Source organism: Tubulanus polymorphus, chromosome 3, assembly GCF_964204645.1.
Source record: "Tubulanus polymorphus chromosome 3, tnTubPoly1.2, whole genome shotgun sequence".
Taxonomy (NCBI): Eukaryota; Metazoa; Nemertea; class Palaeonemertea; order Tubulaniformes; family Tubulanidae; genus Tubulanus; species Tubulanus polymorphus.
In genome coordinates this window covers 15,008,453-15,026,514 of record NC_134027.1, presented here as the reverse complement: position 1 = coordinate 15,026,514, position 18,062 = coordinate 15,008,453, and the positions used below count along the sequence as shown (strand labels likewise).

Below are 18,062 nucleotides of genomic sequence, written 5' to 3'. Positions count from 1 at the left end.
CCGATTCATTTCAAACCTGGTACACAAGTGGGGTATCACTTGGCCCCGAATCCTATATAACATTGGGTCAATTCGATTCGAATAATGGTCACCAGGGGCCGGCATGAAAAATTGCCTTAATAGCCTAGTGGCCGCAATTGTTGACCGATTACTTTCAAACTTGGTACACAAGTAGGGTATCACTTGGGCCAGAACCCTTTGTAAAATTGGGTCGATTCGATTCAAATTATTACTCCAGGCCGCAATTGTTGACCGATTCAAACTATGGCCATCAGGGGAAATTAACCTAGAGGCTGCATCTGTTAAATTATTTACACTTTGTACACATGTTCTCTAATATCATTCTTATAGAAATAATTGTGGCCATGATATTTCTTAACTCATTTACCACAAACCCTGTAACTTTACATGGCGGTGAATTTCAGGCCAGGGGCATTCGAGGCTTTGTTTATTAGTTTATTTTTAGGGTTAGAGTGATTATCTGTCGTCGTCTTTCCATCCGTCCGTCCATCAACTTTTGCTTCAATTTGCTACTAGTGCTACAGTTCTTTTCTAATCTTGACCAAACTTGGTATGAAGCTAATTTGGGCCAAGGGCTAAAAAATATAGAGCCGTTTTCCCAATTTGATATCTAGGGGGCGTTGTACGGGTGGTGCTTGTAAAATCTTTAAATAGATACTTGTCCTACAATTATTGTCAGATGTTGACAAACTTGGTATGTAGATATTACGGGCCAAGGGCTTAAAAGTTATCGAGCCGTTTTCCCAATTTGATCGCTAGGAGGCGCTGTACGGGTGGCGCTTGTAAAATCTTTAAACTGCTACTTGTTCTACAATTACTGTCCGTTGTTTATGAAACTTGGTATGTAGATACTACAAGCCAGGGGCTAAAAAGTCATAGAGCCGTTTTCCCAATTTGATTTCCAGGGGGGGCTGTACGGGTGGCGTTTGTAAAATCTTTAAATTGCTACTTGTCCTACAATTATTGTCCAATGTTGATGAAACTTGGTATGTAGATACTACAAGCCAAGGGCTAAAAAGTTGTAGAGCTGTTTTTCCCAATTTGATCTCTAGGGGGCGCTTGTAAAATCTTAAAATCGCTACTTGTCCTACAATTATAATCCGATCTTGACGAAACTTGGTTTATAGATACTACCAGCCAAGGGACAAAATGTTATAGAGCCGTTTTCCCAATTTGACCTTTGGGGGCGCTGTACAGGTCACACTTGTAAAATCTTTAAATCGTTATTCGTCCTACAATTATAGTCCGACGTTGACGAAACTTGGTATGTCGATACTATGGGCCAAGGGCTATAAACTTATAGAGCGGTTTTCTAAATTTACTCTCTAGGGGGCTCTGTATGGGTGTTGCTAGTAAAATCTTTAAATCGCTACTTGTCCTACAATTATTATCCTATCTTGACGAAATTTAGTATGTCAATATTTTTGGCCATGGGCTAAATTTTGCTGAGCCATATTGCCAATCTGATGTCTTGGGGCGCTATACAGGTCACACTTGTAAAAAGCCGTTTTCTGGATTTAAACTCTTGAGAGTGCTGTGTAGGTGGTCCTTGTAAAATCTTATCATAAAACAGCGGAGTCGTATCAGCCGATAGGCTGCTTGTTTAAACATGGGGAATTTTTGTCAGCAACCGGCACTGCCCTTAAGTTTGAGAATGTGGAGCTTCTGTCCTGATTGGTTTTACATGTATTATTGTCCGTATGATTGATGAAAAACCTCTGATGAGACCAGGCTCTCAGTAAGTTTTTACCGGGTACCGTATTTTAACCAGTCACTCATACTTTCTCTTAGTTTTAGTTGTTTTATGTCATTCTCGGAGGTATTAAGATTACAAACATTAGTCGAGGCTAAAATGCCCATAATCAATCATTCGAAGATTTCATTGTTGTTAAAACTCAGTTTCATTAAAAGTTCACACTGAACAAAACCGAGTCCATTTTTAGGCCAGCCGTAGGCTGAGCCTATTACTATACAAATGGAGCGAATTTAAATGACATGGTTTCCACACAAAAGGCTCTTTTGCTTGCCAAGTGAGGGCATATTCGAACAAATCACGTATTTAAGCGTAATCCATTCTCGGAATCGTAGCGAGCAGAATTTTGAAATAGGCTTTCATAAAAATGTTTTCTGCATTTTTCACGAAAATAAAATCGGGAAAATTTCAATTTTTATCAGCCAATCAGGAAGTTGTGTCTTCCCTGTGATTGGTTTATCTAAAAATATCAGCAGCTGTTCACGTGAATTATCGTGATTTCATTACTTCAATACTTCCGCTTTCGCTTACTTGTTCGCTGATTGGCCCATTTACTGGGAAATTCCACAGAAGCCTAATGTGGTTTGTTACAAGCGCTGTGATTGGCCCGACCCGATTCTGGCACGGCTTTAGCTTAGTGGGTTCGAATCCCTTGACGGGAGAAGATGATTGATCCTATCGATGCTATCAACAAATAAGTTTCCCGGTTGGGCAGCTGCGGATATCTACCGAAAGTGTTGCGGTTCGATATTTCGAGGTTTCTTTGAATTTTGGAGTGATATTGAAATCCGGTAAATACCAGCGGTAGATTGTGAAAACCCATTGCTTGATATTTGTATTACTTAATCAACGAAAAGCGTCGGGGCCGCGCCAGGAGTTTTCGCAATTCAAGTAGCTCAATAGCCTACTTCTTCGTGTTCGTCCACCTCCGCAATTTTCACTCCGCCGATCTCTGACACGGCTCTGTCGCCATCGGCGCTGTAATTGCACTATTCGTACCACCAAAATTTTTTATTTCTATATCAGGGAGGTCTGGAGAATAAAAAAGTCAAAATTTGGATATCACATAGGCCTGATTTCATCGAATAAGTCGACCATGGTCGTTACGTTTCCGTACTAATTACCACCTAAAACCGTCTCAACAATTTTGTCACAACCAACATTTCGTTTACAGAAATCAGCATCCTCGCTTGCCAGGGGTCCGGTATCACTCCCGAACTCGCTTCCACCAGCCCCCTGGCCTCACGAAGCGCGATTTCATTACTGGCGGTGTTGCGCATGACGTCATATATCGATTTGCGAAATACTTCCTTGTTCGGCAAAACCTTCGCTGATTGGTCCATTTAACGGGAAAACCAACAGAAGACTACTGTCGTTTGTTACGAGCGCTGTGATTGGTACGACCGGATTTCGGTCGGCTATTAACGACTCCAACGACTCGTGAGGTCAAGGGGTTCGGCGAACAGCTTTAGCGCAGTGGGTTCGAATCCCTTGACGGGTGAAGATGAGAAATCAGGTGTTCACGTGAACCCGCGGTATCATCTATTGTTTTACTTCCGGGTTTTATTTTAAGATTTAAAATCGTATTTCAAGATCGATTTCTATGAAATCTTTAGTTGATTTGGTGTTTGGGAGGAATTTTTATTTGCTCTACAGAAAATTCATCCTTGACAATTGCGCAAGGTTCGCAAAAAATTGCTTTTCCCAAATCGAGTGTATGAACTTGATATGCTAATTAGCCATGTGCTCGAATTGCAAATTCAATCAAATTTTATTCTGCCAAAAAAATGTTAAATCCAATTCGCTTTCCGAGAGTTAATGGTATGCTGCATGGAACAAAGTTGTTTTGAGATGGGTCTTGAAGCTATTGAGTCGAGAGATAACCATCTAGATAGTTCGTGAGAGTTCCAAAGTTTTGAAGACGCTTCAAGGTAATGTCTTGATATTTGGTTATACGTGTATCTACCCTAGACACATCTTCAGGCCAAAAACTGGCCCTGTCAGATTCAAGATGGCCGACTGGCAGCCATTGTTGTTCGCCAAAATCAGCACTTTTTACACATTTTAGAAGTTTTCGAGGGAAATTTTGAAGACACTTTTATCAATAACCTTGATCATTCGTATATATTTGTATCCCCCAAGGGCCCATCAGCATGAGAAAAATTGGGTCGATCGGACTCAAGATGGCCGTCCTGTGACCTTTTTTGTTCCCAAAAATGTTAATTTTGGCCTGAATTCTGAGTCCTGTCGCTTTCTAATGGTGTGCCATTTTTCATTGCAATTTGTAATGGGTATTCTTTGGAAAGGGATCTTTTATATCCGAGAGGGTATTTTTGACCAGGCAATTATGACGCAATTGGCGGCCATCTTGGGGTCATCAGTACTCATTCGTAGGTGGAAAAAAAGTTTTGCCACATCATTTTGATACTTAAGCATATTTTGCTACCATAATTAATTGGAAAGTTGTAGTTCATGACATGTTCTCTGATTGAGGTGAGTTTCAAGCTCATTGGTTTTTGTTTATGGCCACCAGGGGGCGTTGAACAATACAATAACTTAGTATTTCTATATTACATTTGTACCTATGCATATTTTGCTACCACAATCAATTGGAAAGTTGTAGCTCATGACATGGTCTATGATCTTGGTGAGTTTCAAGCTCATTGGTTTTTGTATATGGCCGCCAGGGGCGTTGAACAATACAATAACTTAGTATTTCTATATTACATTCGCTCCTGCTGTCTGTGTTAACACACAATTGTACTATGTAAATGACATTGAGCAGGGAGTGTATATTGATAAATATAACCCACAGATTACATCATTTATAAAAAGCAAATCTGACAGGCTGGCCATTGTGCCCCTTAGGGCTCTTGTTGATAGATTCTTTTCTTGTTTAATTAAGAACAATTTTTGCATACCGATAGGCCAACAGCGTGACAGATTTTTACTTCACACAGTTTGCTGAGCCATTGGACCATTGGTCCTCTATTTATTGCCTGCATTTGGCTACAACAGAGTTGAACAACAGCGATTCGAGCATCTAAATCAATATTCGCATTAATGAAGAAATCCCACACTTTGAATTTAAGATTATACGATCAAACATGGGGATGGCGATAACAGAGTGACACATAGTGACATTAACCCAAATCTAATAAAGAGTTGATGTGTCTGGATAATAATTGGTTATGTGGAGAAAAAACAGTATTTAAATTAGTAGATAAATTGGATTTCGAAAGTTTACATATTAGGGCTGATTCCACTATGTGTCTCTTATGAATATCTTTACAAGGATAAATAAGTTTCGAATTCTGAAAGTCAAATTGGTGATTGGTGGTAAAGACATGATTTGCTATTCCACTCTCAGGCTTTTGGTTGCGGATATCTATTTTGTGTTCTTTAATACACTGACTAAGATTACGTCCCGTTTCGCTGATGTACATCATATTACAGTCTTTACATGGTATCTTATAGACCCCGGACTCAATTAGCTCACTGTTAATTTTTGGTTAGAACATTAGTGAGTTTGTTATTATACTGAAAGACTAATCTAGTGTCGATGGTGCTTAATGTGGATTTAAAGCGTTCCAAAGTAGGTTAATACGGGATTATGATATTCTTTTGAGCTCTGCGTTTTGTGGTCAGGTCATTACCTCCAAAGTGAGAGATTCGGGCTTTGAAATAAGCTTTGTTCAGAATTTTGTCTGGATAGGCTAGTTTCTTGAGAGCAGTTCTTAGGCCCATATGTTTGATTTCTTTATCTAAAAACATTTGATCACAAATACGTAGGGCTCGAAGAAATAATCAGTATTAGTCGGTTTTCTATATACAGAGAATTTCAAATTCATTTTGAAATTATGAATGAGTACATCGAGAAACTGGATGCAGTTATTTTCTTCCCAATCAAAAGTGAAATTCAAAGTAGGATATAAAGAGTTCAAATAATGTAAGAACCCATTCACATTAAAATCGGGGGAAACTAAACAAAGAATATCATCAACGTAACGTCGCCATATTTTGGGTCTACTTTCGGTGTAAAGAGGAAGAATTTCACTTTCGACATGTTCCAAAAATAAACCAGCTAGAACAGTGGAAAGTGGATTCCCATTCTTACATAATCCTGGATTTTTCTCCATATAACCAATTATTATCCATACACATCAACTCTTTATTAGATTTGGGTTAATGTCACTATGTGTCACTCTGTTATCGCCATCCTCTTCAGTCCACTTCACTTAGTTACATAATTTGCTTTTACTCTGAACTGTTTAGAATTGCTGTGGTTTCTAGGGTTTCTATTGCTTGATCTGTTTACTTTTGTTGTGGCACACTGCTTCTATTTTAGATCCTGTGAGTTTATATGCTTTGTTACTTGTTTTTCTGGTCATTCCACCTGATGATGGCTGTAAGTCAACAGCCGAAACGTGCTTTTATAATGATAAATTTGATCGTATAATTTTAAATTCGAAGTGTGGGATTTCTTCATTTTTCTACAGTTTACACGGATTATAGTGTTTATTCGACAACTAATTCGCATGAATGTTTGAGAAAAGGTTTGGTTTTGAAAGAGATTGGATAAACTTTATAGCTGAACTTCTCAAGACTTTAAAAGAGCCACAGATTGAAGTCACGCTATATTACTTTTCAATCAAGTATTAATAGCGTAGACATTTTTTTTTCTGTGAAATTGGTTTTATCTTTTCTTTGAATTTCATGTCATTATTAATTTTAATCACCCCATTTTAATGATATGTGTGATCAATTTCAAAGTGAGGCTGGATTCAATAAAAACGAGGCTATACAGTGGATTTAACCACTGGTTAAGGAGCTACAACCACTGGTTAGCAAACCCTGACTGAGGAACTGATTTGAGAAACTGAATTAAACTAGTGGTTGACTAACTGGTGGATAAGTTCTTAACCAGAAGTTAAGAACTTATCCCTTGACCCCTTCAAGTTAGCATACATCATCTTAATTGCCAATCCTGAAATATAATTGATACAAGCCCATAACAAAAATGTATATTGTTGTATGTAACCTTCAGAATATCTGACATTTTATATATTTTGAATCATTTGTAAATGCACTATCAGATAATTGTACTGTGACCTTTTATCTGTAAACTTCCTGATTACACAGCATATGAAGTATGAATATAATTTCCTGGTTAATCATGAAGTGAACTTAGTGTTTGGTTATTGATATCCTCTTTTAGCATGCTTTGAGCAATGGAAGAGGCTGAAGGATTTATCATTCTTGAGCCAACAGATAGGGTAATTATCTTTATATATGCTATGTTTGTCTTGTAATGAACTGAGAACAGAATCTAATGATACATTTTTGAGGCAATCCAGTTTGGAACAGTTAGTATAGGCCTAAGCCAACAGATTTCAAGAACTCACATTTCATCAGTCTCAGTTGTGGATGGAATGTTTTCTTTATCCATTGACCCAAGGTCAGTGAAGCTGATGGATTAACGGTGAAGCTGTCAGTTTATAAGATTAGCTTAATTTTTCCTACAGATAATGAATGATACAATGTTTTGTAATTTTTCATGCAATTAATATGTGGAATGGTCAGCCTAGTAGTTGAACACTGTGCCAATGGATGAGTAACGTCCAAGTATAATGATTAGTAATGAATGACTGATTATGATGGATGAATAATGAGGTAGTTATGAATAGATGACAACAATAATTAATAATACTGATAATAAATAGATAGATATACAAGATACAATGTACAAGTTGTATCTTGTAATGAATGATAATAACGTAAGTCGTAATACAATAATATTGCCTTATAATTGAACAGTAATGATATATGTATTTGATTATTGTCGATTAGATAATTATGATAATAAATAATAACAATCATGTATAGTAGTGATAGTAAATAATGATCTCAATGAATAAATGATAAATAGTCATGATCAATGAATAGTAGAAATAATTGAATACTGGCTTGCTATTAAACAAAATGACACATAAAAGTTACTAAAATGAATATGTTGTTACAAACCAAGTCGGTATGTTCAAAAACGCATTCCCAAATGTTTTGATACTTTCTCAGTTTGTATCAAAAATATTACAAATTTTTGGTCCTTAAGACCTGAAAAATTATTTATTGACGGCATGAATTAATACAAATGTGTCATCTAGACCACGAAACACTTTATTTGCGGACCAGTTTATGATGTTATGTGTAGGCCATAGAGCTCAATATCCGCCTGTGATCTCGACTTTCAATCGTGGTACTCGTGCCCAAATCACAGCAGGTGCACAATAGAAACTGACTAGTCATTACATCATCTTTATTTCTGAATGAATAACAATTAAATAGTCTACTTGTCGCCGACAAAGAGGACCGATATTTTGCAAATTGGTTTCGGGAGGTTTAAACCTCCCAAGGTCAAATTACTAAAATTGTGACCTTCATGAGGATTCTACGAAAAGCCGATTGTAATTAATTTTGGTTGATACCATAATGCTTAATGGTTTGAATGTCAAACCATGAGGTCCATATTTGGTAAAAGTTGTAAATCACTTAAAACCGAAAGAAAAATGCATTACAGGATTGAGTTTTTCCTAATTGCGTGAATTACTAGAAATATCCACTTTATAAAAGATTACATAAGACCAAGAACAAGCTGATTTGATTTTGTTCGGAATTCATTCCTATATTTTCGTTGTAATAATTGGCGGTGGTATTTCTCATTGATTTATTTAATAGCATCATTTCAGCCATGGACTGTAAAAAAATGTTACTGATTCCATGGTTAAGCTCATTATCCAGTCACATAGTGCAGTTTATTCCTTTTTCGTTCTGGTTTTATGAAAGCTATATTTTCACAATCCGATCAGTGATACAAATAGCTAGTCAATTACCATCGGTATAGCATATAATCTACAGAACTATCCAAATAGCGAAAATTATCAAAACAGAAAATTGTACTAATGACATCAGTTTTTGTTATGATTTTAATGAACATGTCATTCAACAATCGATGTGATGGTATTTATTATACAAATCCCGCGTAAAAAGCCATAAGTAAATGCCACACAATTAAGAAGTTACTTGGGATATTTCCAGCCCACTTGGGACTTTAGTCCCAGCGGGCTATTGCGTTCACTTTTCGTCTGTCGTCCGTCCGTTTGTCTGTGCCCGTTCGTAGACGGAATCCAGTTATTTTGGGAAGTTGTGAAGACGCTTCAATGTAATGTCTTGATATATGGGTTACACATGTATCTATCCTAGACACATCTTCAGCCCAAAAACTGGCCCTCTCAGAATCAAGATGGCCGACTGGCAGCCATTGTTGTTCGCCAAAATCCACACTTTTTACACATTTTTGAACTTTTTGAGGGAAATTTTGAAGACGCTTTGATCAATTACCTTGATATTTCGGATGTATGTGAATCCCCTCCAGGGCCCATCAGCATAACATTGGGTCGATCGGACTCAAGATGACCATCCTTCACTATTTTAAAAATGTCAATTTTGGCCCGAATTCCGAGTCCTGTAGCTCCCTACTGGTTTTCCATTTCTCATTGCAATTTATGATGGGTATTCTTTGAAAAGGGATGTTTTATACCTGAGGCAGGTATATTTGATCAGCCAATTATGATGCAATTGGCGGCCATCTTGGTATCATCAGTACTCATTCGTAGGTGGGAAAAAGTATTTCCACATTATATTGATACCTAAGTGTATTTTGTTACCACAATCAATTAGAAACTTGTAGCTCATAACGTGTTCTATGATTGTGGTGAGTTTCAAGGTCATTGGTTTTTGTATATGGCCACCAGGGGGCATTGAATAATACAATATCTTAGTATTTCTATGTTATATTCGTATCAATGCATATTTTGTAACCACAATCGATTGCACAGTTGTAGCTCATGACATCATCTATGATTGTGGCAAGTTTTAAGGCCATTTGTTATTCTATATGGTCACCAGGGGGCGTTGAATATTTGAATAACTTAGAATTTCCTTATTATATTGGTACCTAGGCATATTTTGTTACCATGATCAATTACAAAGTTATAGTTCATGACATGTTCTATGATTATGGTGAGTTTCGAGGTCATTGGGTTTTGAATATGGTCACCAGGGGGCGTTGAATAGTAGAATAACTTAGTATTTCCATATTAAATTGGTAACGAGGCATAATTTGTTATCACAATCAATTACCGAATCATAGCTGCTGATAGGTTCTATGATTGTGGTGAGTTTCAAGGTCATTGGTTTTTGTATATGGTCACCAGGGGCGTTGAATATTGAAATTGTTATTGAATATTGAAATTGTTAGATTGTTGAGCATTTGGAACCACTTTCCAAGTGGGCATGGTGTCCCTGGACCCCTAGTTTATAAATTGATGTACCACGTACAAGTAAAACCAGACCTATTAGACACCAGTGATGATATCATGCAAAATGTCCATTGTAAGAGTATTTTAGGTCTGACCTAGATGAATGAAACCACTCATTTTTTATTTCGGGCGAAGCCCGAGTTAATGGGTCCAAAATTTAATTTTCGCTTACAAATGAGGTTGTGACTTTGACACAAAGTTATGCAATCCACTATGTTTATGTGCAAAATGTAGCTTGATCATGTGGCTAAAATCTTTTGGAAATGGAATTTCGAACATCGCGTTCATTTAAGAGAAATCAACAAATTTGTGGCCATTTTAAAAAAAATTCAAAGGAGCAATTTTTCACTATGGCCGCCACAGTGGACATCTTGAATTTCTCATTAACGATCTACACGGAAGCAATGTGCAAATTCATTTAAAGTTGGTATCCGTAATGGGGTAGGTCCATGACCGATCTAAAATAAACTTTCTCACTCACCCATTATGGCTGCCAAGGTAAACATTGTGAATTTCTTGTTAACGCTCTACACGGATCAAATGATGTGCGATTTCTTCTAAACTAGGTATATTCATTGGGTGTGGCCGATTTAGGGGGGTTACACTGGGTCACATCGACCCCTATAAGTGTCAGTAAATCATCTGGACCAACCTTTTTTATCACATTGTGCCTTGAAATATATTTTTCTCTTGAAAAACAAGATTTCTCGCTTAGGATTTATTAGTACATAGATGTATTTAAGGATCATTTATGTGCTCTACTCATTGTATCTATGGGTACTTATGTCAATATGTTCCAAAAAAGAGTGATACTATGATAACTCTTCCATTGATCTCTAACGCTCATGACATCAAGATGCTTCTGAAATACATCTAGTGGGCTTCATGTTTAGGGCACAACACGCTATTTTTGTTGTTGAATATGATAGAATTATCTAATGTAGTGTAAGAACCCAGTTTAGTTATGGCAATGCTTGACGTATCGGCCCCACTCCGCGCGGTGGCGCCACCCCGCGGGATTAACGCGAAGCAGCAGAACACAAACACGGCCATTCTCTCAATTTTCAATGATAGAAATCGTGTGTGTATTTCAATTATTTCGGCTGTTAGGGTTTTAAGGCTCAATATAAGTTGATGATGTGATATGGCGATGTTAATTAATGATAATTCCGCAGTGAAGCTAGTCACGAACGGTGCCGATTGAGTGTACAGCTGCCAAAAACACTGAAATGTGCATAGTTGTGTAACTATTTTCAGTGAATTGCAGACGAAACATGAAGCCTTAACGGCCGTTTAAAAAAAAATTATACCAATCGCAATTGTAAAATAAAAATGAGATAGAACCTAAGTTAAAATTCTGGCCATTTCTAAAATGTTATTACAAATTTTTAGTCAGTGCCGAACGTTTAGTTTTCCAACAATAATGAGGGGTGGTAGGTAGTCATGCAATTCAAGTAATCATTTATTACACGTTACTTCCGTGTTGTTGAAAATCTCGCGAGTCCTGGACCAAACCCCAATTTGAACAATGCGATCTGTGTGCTGGCCACAAATGCACACAGATCACACTACACTACCCATTACACACTCCAGTACCCACAGCTTTCATATATCCATCCAAATATTTAGAGTGACTTTCTTCCTGGGTCCGATATTGATGGAAATCTGACTTTGATTTATTCCATCAAATGTCTAGCCCGCAAAATTCTTAGTTAAAGTAAACAACTACATTGCATCGTTACTCGAGCTACATTGCATTGTTATCAAAGTATCCACTGTAATTTTCATTAGCATGCAATTTTCTTTCAACCGCATTTGTGTGCCTTTCTAATAATCATTAATAATCAAATTCAAATTTCAACTTAATTTATTTCGCCTCCGAGACAATCTGGTCTTAGCCGCTATGGGCCTACGACTATATAACCATGAAACGAGTGAAATATTTCCATTTTTAGGCCAGCCGTAGGCTGAGCCTATTACTATACAAATGGAACGAATTTAAATGACATGGTTTCCAGTGCAAAGGCTCTTTGACTGTGCAACTGAGCATATATTCATACAAATCATTCATTAGAGCATTATCCGTTTTCCAAACCCTACAAAGCTGAATTTTGAAAAAGGACCTCGTTAGAATGGGAAAAATCTGAAGTCTGGGAAAAATAGCTCTTTCTCAAATCAGATGGATGACCTTGATATGCTAATTAGCCATCTGCTCAAACTTTGCCTGTGCCAATTTTAGCGCCGACTCTTCTCATTTTCAAAGTAACTTCAAATTGTAACTCCATTCACGTAAAGCAATACACAGCAGAAAATGAAAAATATATTTTTCCAATTATAAAATAGTTTTCCTGCCTACCTGTAGCCTACAAAATTTTGGACGTGGACTGTAAACGAATGTATTTTTGGTCTTGATTTGACTACAAAATAATTATTTCATAAAAATAAAATGAAATAGTAGAACTTTGAATTCATGAATTAAAAAGATTTTTCATAAGCAATGCCTTTGCCACACAGGCTCCAGTTTTTAAGGTAAACCACACTTTGCCCATGGGCAATTATTTGATTACTTGGAGCATGGATTCTCTACGGCATTACGGAATGAAAGCTGAAAAATTACGGGATGAACAATTACTGAAAACCCTAATTCTGCTGATTTGATACCAGTAGACAAATATGTGTATATTTCTATTTGGTGGTTTTCACATTGGCTTTACTGTCTTATAATTTGTTTCTTGTTGATTTGTATTTTACAGCTCAAAATGGCTAAGGGTCTTTATGAGAGAATCAGTTATGGCAGTACAGAAGAAAAGTTAAGTGCTCTGAAAGATTTGGCATCACTTTCAGCTGATCCTACATTTGCTGCAGAATTCATTAGTAAGAATGGTCTAAAGTTGGTGGTAGAAATGGTTGAGAGTGGTTCCTGGTAAGCGTGGTATTTAACCCAAACACTGTTAGAGTTAATGGAATGGATTGGATTGAATGGGTTGTCTGTATTTAAGTGGGCCATCATATTTTGATCTACTTTAGCGGAGCTAAACATGTGACAAACGTCCATGCATTACTAGGCATTACCGGGATGATGGCCAAGCAATAGATTATCAGTTTTGGCGCCTTACTATTACTTCAATCTTGACAAAAGGTTCACAAATCAGTTTTCATACAACATTAGTTCTTTGTGTCGTATTAATTTCTGGATATATTGTCTGGCTAAATTGGCTGGCCTATAGCTGCGTTCACATTAGGATTTCAGTACAGTACTAAGCATTCACAGAAATTATTCGATGCCTATCGGTTCTGTTATTATTCAGCTTATTCAGTTCTGTACTGAAATGCGCAGCTTGTTAAGCGCGGGAAGTGATTCTGCGCCAAAAACCCTATCTCAGTACAGTGTTCCTTCGAAATCGTTAACCACTGATGAGCTTGATTTCGATGAAATTATTCTACGCTTCCTAGTATGACATTTAAATCAGCAAGGGAGAAACCCACTATTAGTTTTTGCCATTCCAAACAACTGAACCTCAAAGTCCTACTCCTCCCTTATTTCAAAACCAATCTGTATCAAATTTGCCGGAAAGATTTATACCTGACGATTCTGATATTTAGACAGCCATAGGCTGAGCCTACCTTATTGCCATAGAAATGGAGCGAATTGAGATAACATTGTTTCCAGATGAAAAGCTTTTTCACTATGCAACTGAGCATATATGCATACAAATCATGCATTCAAACATTATCCATTTTCAAATTCCTAGGAAGCCGAATTTATCAAAAGAAGGCCTTAAGATTTACATGGTATTTTTTGCAAAAATCTGAATGCAAAGGTATCAGTTTTAAAAAGCCAATCAGAGAGCAAATCTTCCTTTCTGAATCAATAGCTCAAATGGTGCAAGGGACTAGGGAGTGAAAAGACTATCTTTATTATCCTCAAAAACTATTTAACTAAATTTGATACATCAGGACTTTGTACTTAGTAGCCGATATCATGTACAAACTAGTGCATGTTTTGACCCCTAGGTGGCATGAACTTACAAGATTGATTGCAATGAAACTTCGTTTGTTTCGTAGTATGGACATTTTAACCAGCAAGGTGGATAACCATTATTGCTGCTTTGCAGCTATGTCTTTTAATTATTGTTTTAGTATTTGGAATTTTTAAATATGTGTCAACACCACAAAGAATATCATAATTTTTATGGACTTTCGCTTTAGCAACGTCCATTTTACTATCGCATATGAAACTTTCTTCCGTTGGTACAAAATAACTTCGTAACGAAGCATAGTTCCTCTCCGGAACTTCCAAAACATTCAATGCAGTAATAAAGTCTCTAACCCTATTGAATTTCATCAGAATGCATTGCTTGTTTATTAATTTAGTTACCTATTTGCATCCTCCCCCAGCAGGGATTCGAACCTGATGGCATCGAGATTGCCACGGTACGAAACCCTGCCACACTAGATCCCGTTTTATTTTAGCCCGAGTTTTCCCATCTATAGTTCTTCCTTGAAATTTACCTCAGCGATTGTACAACGAGCAATCTGATTGGTGCCGCAAGGTTTCATGCAGTAAAGTTGCGTATGTACCTGCGCACCCAGTCTACTGTAGCAGGCGATCGTGCTGTTGCTGAGTGAAGTGATGCCATCAGGTTCGAATCCCTGCAGTGGAAGGATGTCTATTTGATGTTGGAACTTCATTTCTTATCAGAGTATTCATGCTTTACACACATGCGTGACACACAGACTCCCTGCTATGTGGTGTATTGGTCTGCATGTATATGAAAAGAGCGCCTCACATGTGGCCTAGTTAAAGTATTCTTGGAAACTGCAAATGATTCAACTGCCAAGGTAGTGAATTTTATAGAAGGGCAGTGAAATTAGGAACGGGGGAAGTTAATCTTGGAAATTTTTTAATTTACGAAAGTAAATTTTCTAACAAACTTTCTAACTACACAATGTTGAAATAAATGAAATTGTCACACCATGAACGTGGGGAGTATCAATTTGAGTCAGTGGGGAAAATCCGCTACCATGTATATTCATGATGCATCATCGTGCAGTTATGTGTGATTACAACATGTATAGTGCTTCACGGAGATTGTGTCAATAGACAGATTCTCATAAAACTTCTTGATTCAATCAAGGGGGAAATCTCAGGTTCTTTTTATTACTTGGAGCACAGATTCTCTGAAATTCTGCCAAAAACTTCATGTTGAAAATAGGTATGCGTTTCCATTCATAATTAGAATAAAAGGAAAATTTTTACTTGCTATTTTCTGTCCTTATTTTCGATCTAATTATCTGTAAAAAGTCAGTTTTTTCCCATCATTCGAATTCAATTTAATAGAATTTTCACTCTTTTTTATTAGTTTTGCTTAATCTCTAGAGTTCCAATGTTTAATTTTGATGCTGGATTAATCATACACTGTAAATTTAGAATCCATATTCAGAATTTCGTGTTTTTTGTTTGATTTTGTTTCCCATGGGTAAATAGATCACGGTCCCACTCTCCATCCCTTCTTTGCAGCCCATTTATTTGGGGTTGAGCTTCACTTAAGATTTGCTCTGGCAATGACTAGAGACCGGAAAAACATTGTTTGGGCCATTAAGTTCTGAAGAAAGGGTCATGTCTAGTCAGTCATGTCTGAGTATTTCTAGTGATTTACCAACGAGGAATGTAAATTTTGGGAATTTATGATATTTCAACTCATGAAAGATGATATGATGTTCATAATTTTGTTTCCATTCACATGTATATTTGTTGTTCACTCTATTATAAATGTCTTTGTTTTTGTTTGTTTTGGGTAATAGCACACAGGGGCTCCCAAAGGCTTTGTGAGTTGCTAATTATTGTTCCTATGCTCAAGATAAATGATATATAAAGATAAAATGTGGGGCAACTATAAGTTGGGACTGTATAGTCATGTATGTGCATGATGTTATCTTATCCTAGGTGTTGGCTGCATGGTATGAAGCTTGTGTCTTGATTTTTACTATATCCTACATATGTTTGATGAAATCATATATATTCAGACATGTACCCTTTAAAGTATGATTAGTATCTACCCAAATGACTGATTGTGTTCCTATAACCCGAGCTCCCTTGAAGTTGCCTCACAATATTGGTAATTAGTTATCATAGCAAGTTTGATTAATAGTAAATATTGGTGAAAATTAAGAAAAAAGTTTTACTCCATGTGTGAAGATTAGTCAATAATAACAAATTCTAACCATGATAAGCCTTGGACCTAGTTTGAAAACTTGGTGCAGTTTATGGGTTTAGGGCTTCAGGTATGTGCCTGACTATTTGCTATTACCCATGCTTTTACAGTGCAGGAGAGTATTTGGCCTTCACGCTGAAGTCATTTGTTGAGCTCATGGATCATGGTACAATTTCATGGGATATACTGGAACCAAAATTCATTAAAGTGGTAAGTCTACAAAATATTCTTTTAAACCTTTTATAGTTGTACCATCTTAGTTGAAACCTTCTGTTAGTACTGACTGGCCCTCTGATATATGAAGCACGATTTCTATAATCTCAAAACAACATTTTCTTATCAAACATTGGCATTTGTAAAGAATAAGATGCTGAAGTAATCAGATTCTTTTATCAATGATATCTTCTTTCCCGCATCCTTTTCTAATTGATCTGCCCTGAAACTTGGTATGTTTCTTGCCACCAGATTTATCCCTGATATCCTGCTCATTAAATTTTGATATATTATGAAAAAGGTAATGTCCGTCTGAATGTGACTTATTATATATGTTAAACCTCACTTCTTTTCAATTAGCATTTTCTGCAAATGCAAAAGAAAAGAAAAGCCTACTTGAAGTGACTGAACTCAGAAAAACATTGTGGTTTCCTTTGATAATTCATTTTTCAATTATCTTTAGGGAAACTTAATTGTTATTCTCTTGATCATTAGGATTATCCACAATAGGCTTCTTTCATGAAATTGATTATGTTATCAAATCACAACCGTGTGATTTATCAATACAGCATCTGAACCCAATCAGTCTCAACCCAATCTGTTATCAGTCAAACCCAATCTGTTATTTCCAAACAGTCATTTTTGTCTTTTGGGTGGATGAGCTGTTGTTACACCAGCCTATCTTCGTGAAATGATGCTGCGCATATACTGTAACATCAGTGACATACGAAAAGACGACCATCAACTTTGAGTTTATTATTTATCAAAATTCAGGTTGCTGTAATTTAAATTGTGGCCAGTAGGGGGACCGCATCGGAAAACAACATTATCAGGATTGAGCCTTCATTCCTTGAGATTTTTTTAAACTTAGTACACAGGTACGAAATGGTCTGAGGTAGATTTCTTTTAAAATTCAGGTTTCTGTAAATGAAATTGTGGCCACCAGGGGGCTGCATATGAAAAAGATGTTAGCACGATTCACCATTGTTTCTTGAGAAATGGTCTGAGGTGTATTCCTAATTAAATTCAGGTCACTGTGGTATAAATTTTGGCCACCAGGGGGCGGCATTTGAAAACAGCATTAGTGTGACAGAGTCTTCATTTCTCGAGAAATTTCTTTTCAAACTTGGTACACAGGTTTGACATCAACATATTCAATTGGTGTAGAGCACGTTACCCATATTTTACCAGCAGAGTTGGGGGGCATCCGAGGCATACTGTTTCATCCAGTTCGAAGAGTATTCATTTTCTCATTGATTTTGGTATTTGTGGCACCAAAGATGGGTGTCTGATAGCCATATTCAATCAAGATACACTGTTCCCATTCTATTGTTTTTGAAGTAGAATATATTTTCAGGTTCATACGCTTCATATGTAGATTAAGAACTCTGTTGATGTTCGTAATATTCGCATTCAAAATAGCTGACTGAATATATTGTATGCTTACACTATACCCCCAATAAAGGTTGCAGTTTTTGGAGT

General features: G+C 36.8%; 1 protein-coding gene across 8 annotated transcripts in view; it reads left to right on the top strand.

Annotated features, from left to right (window-relative positions):
* The window catches only part of LOC141902857 (engulfment and cell motility protein 1-like), a 194,846-nt gene that overhangs the window by 36,498 nt on the left and 140,286 nt on the right, over positions 1-18,062 (top strand). For 4 of the 8 annotated variants that reach the window (XM_074790778.1, XM_074790780.1, XM_074790781.1 and 1 more), the window contains 3 exons: positions 12,906-13,075; positions 15,958-15,981; positions 16,478-16,577. In XM_074790778.1, the coding sequence (XP_074646879.1) occupies positions 12,906-13,075; positions 15,958-15,981; positions 16,478-16,577 (294 nt within the window). Of the gene's footprint in view, positions 1-6,311; positions 6,331-6,914; positions 7,051-7,213; positions 7,233-12,905; positions 13,076-15,957; positions 15,982-16,477; positions 16,578-18,062 lie in introns of those variants that run through there. The other 4 variants (XM_074790783.1, XM_074790782.1, XM_074790784.1 and 1 more) reach the window with 4 other exon arrangements.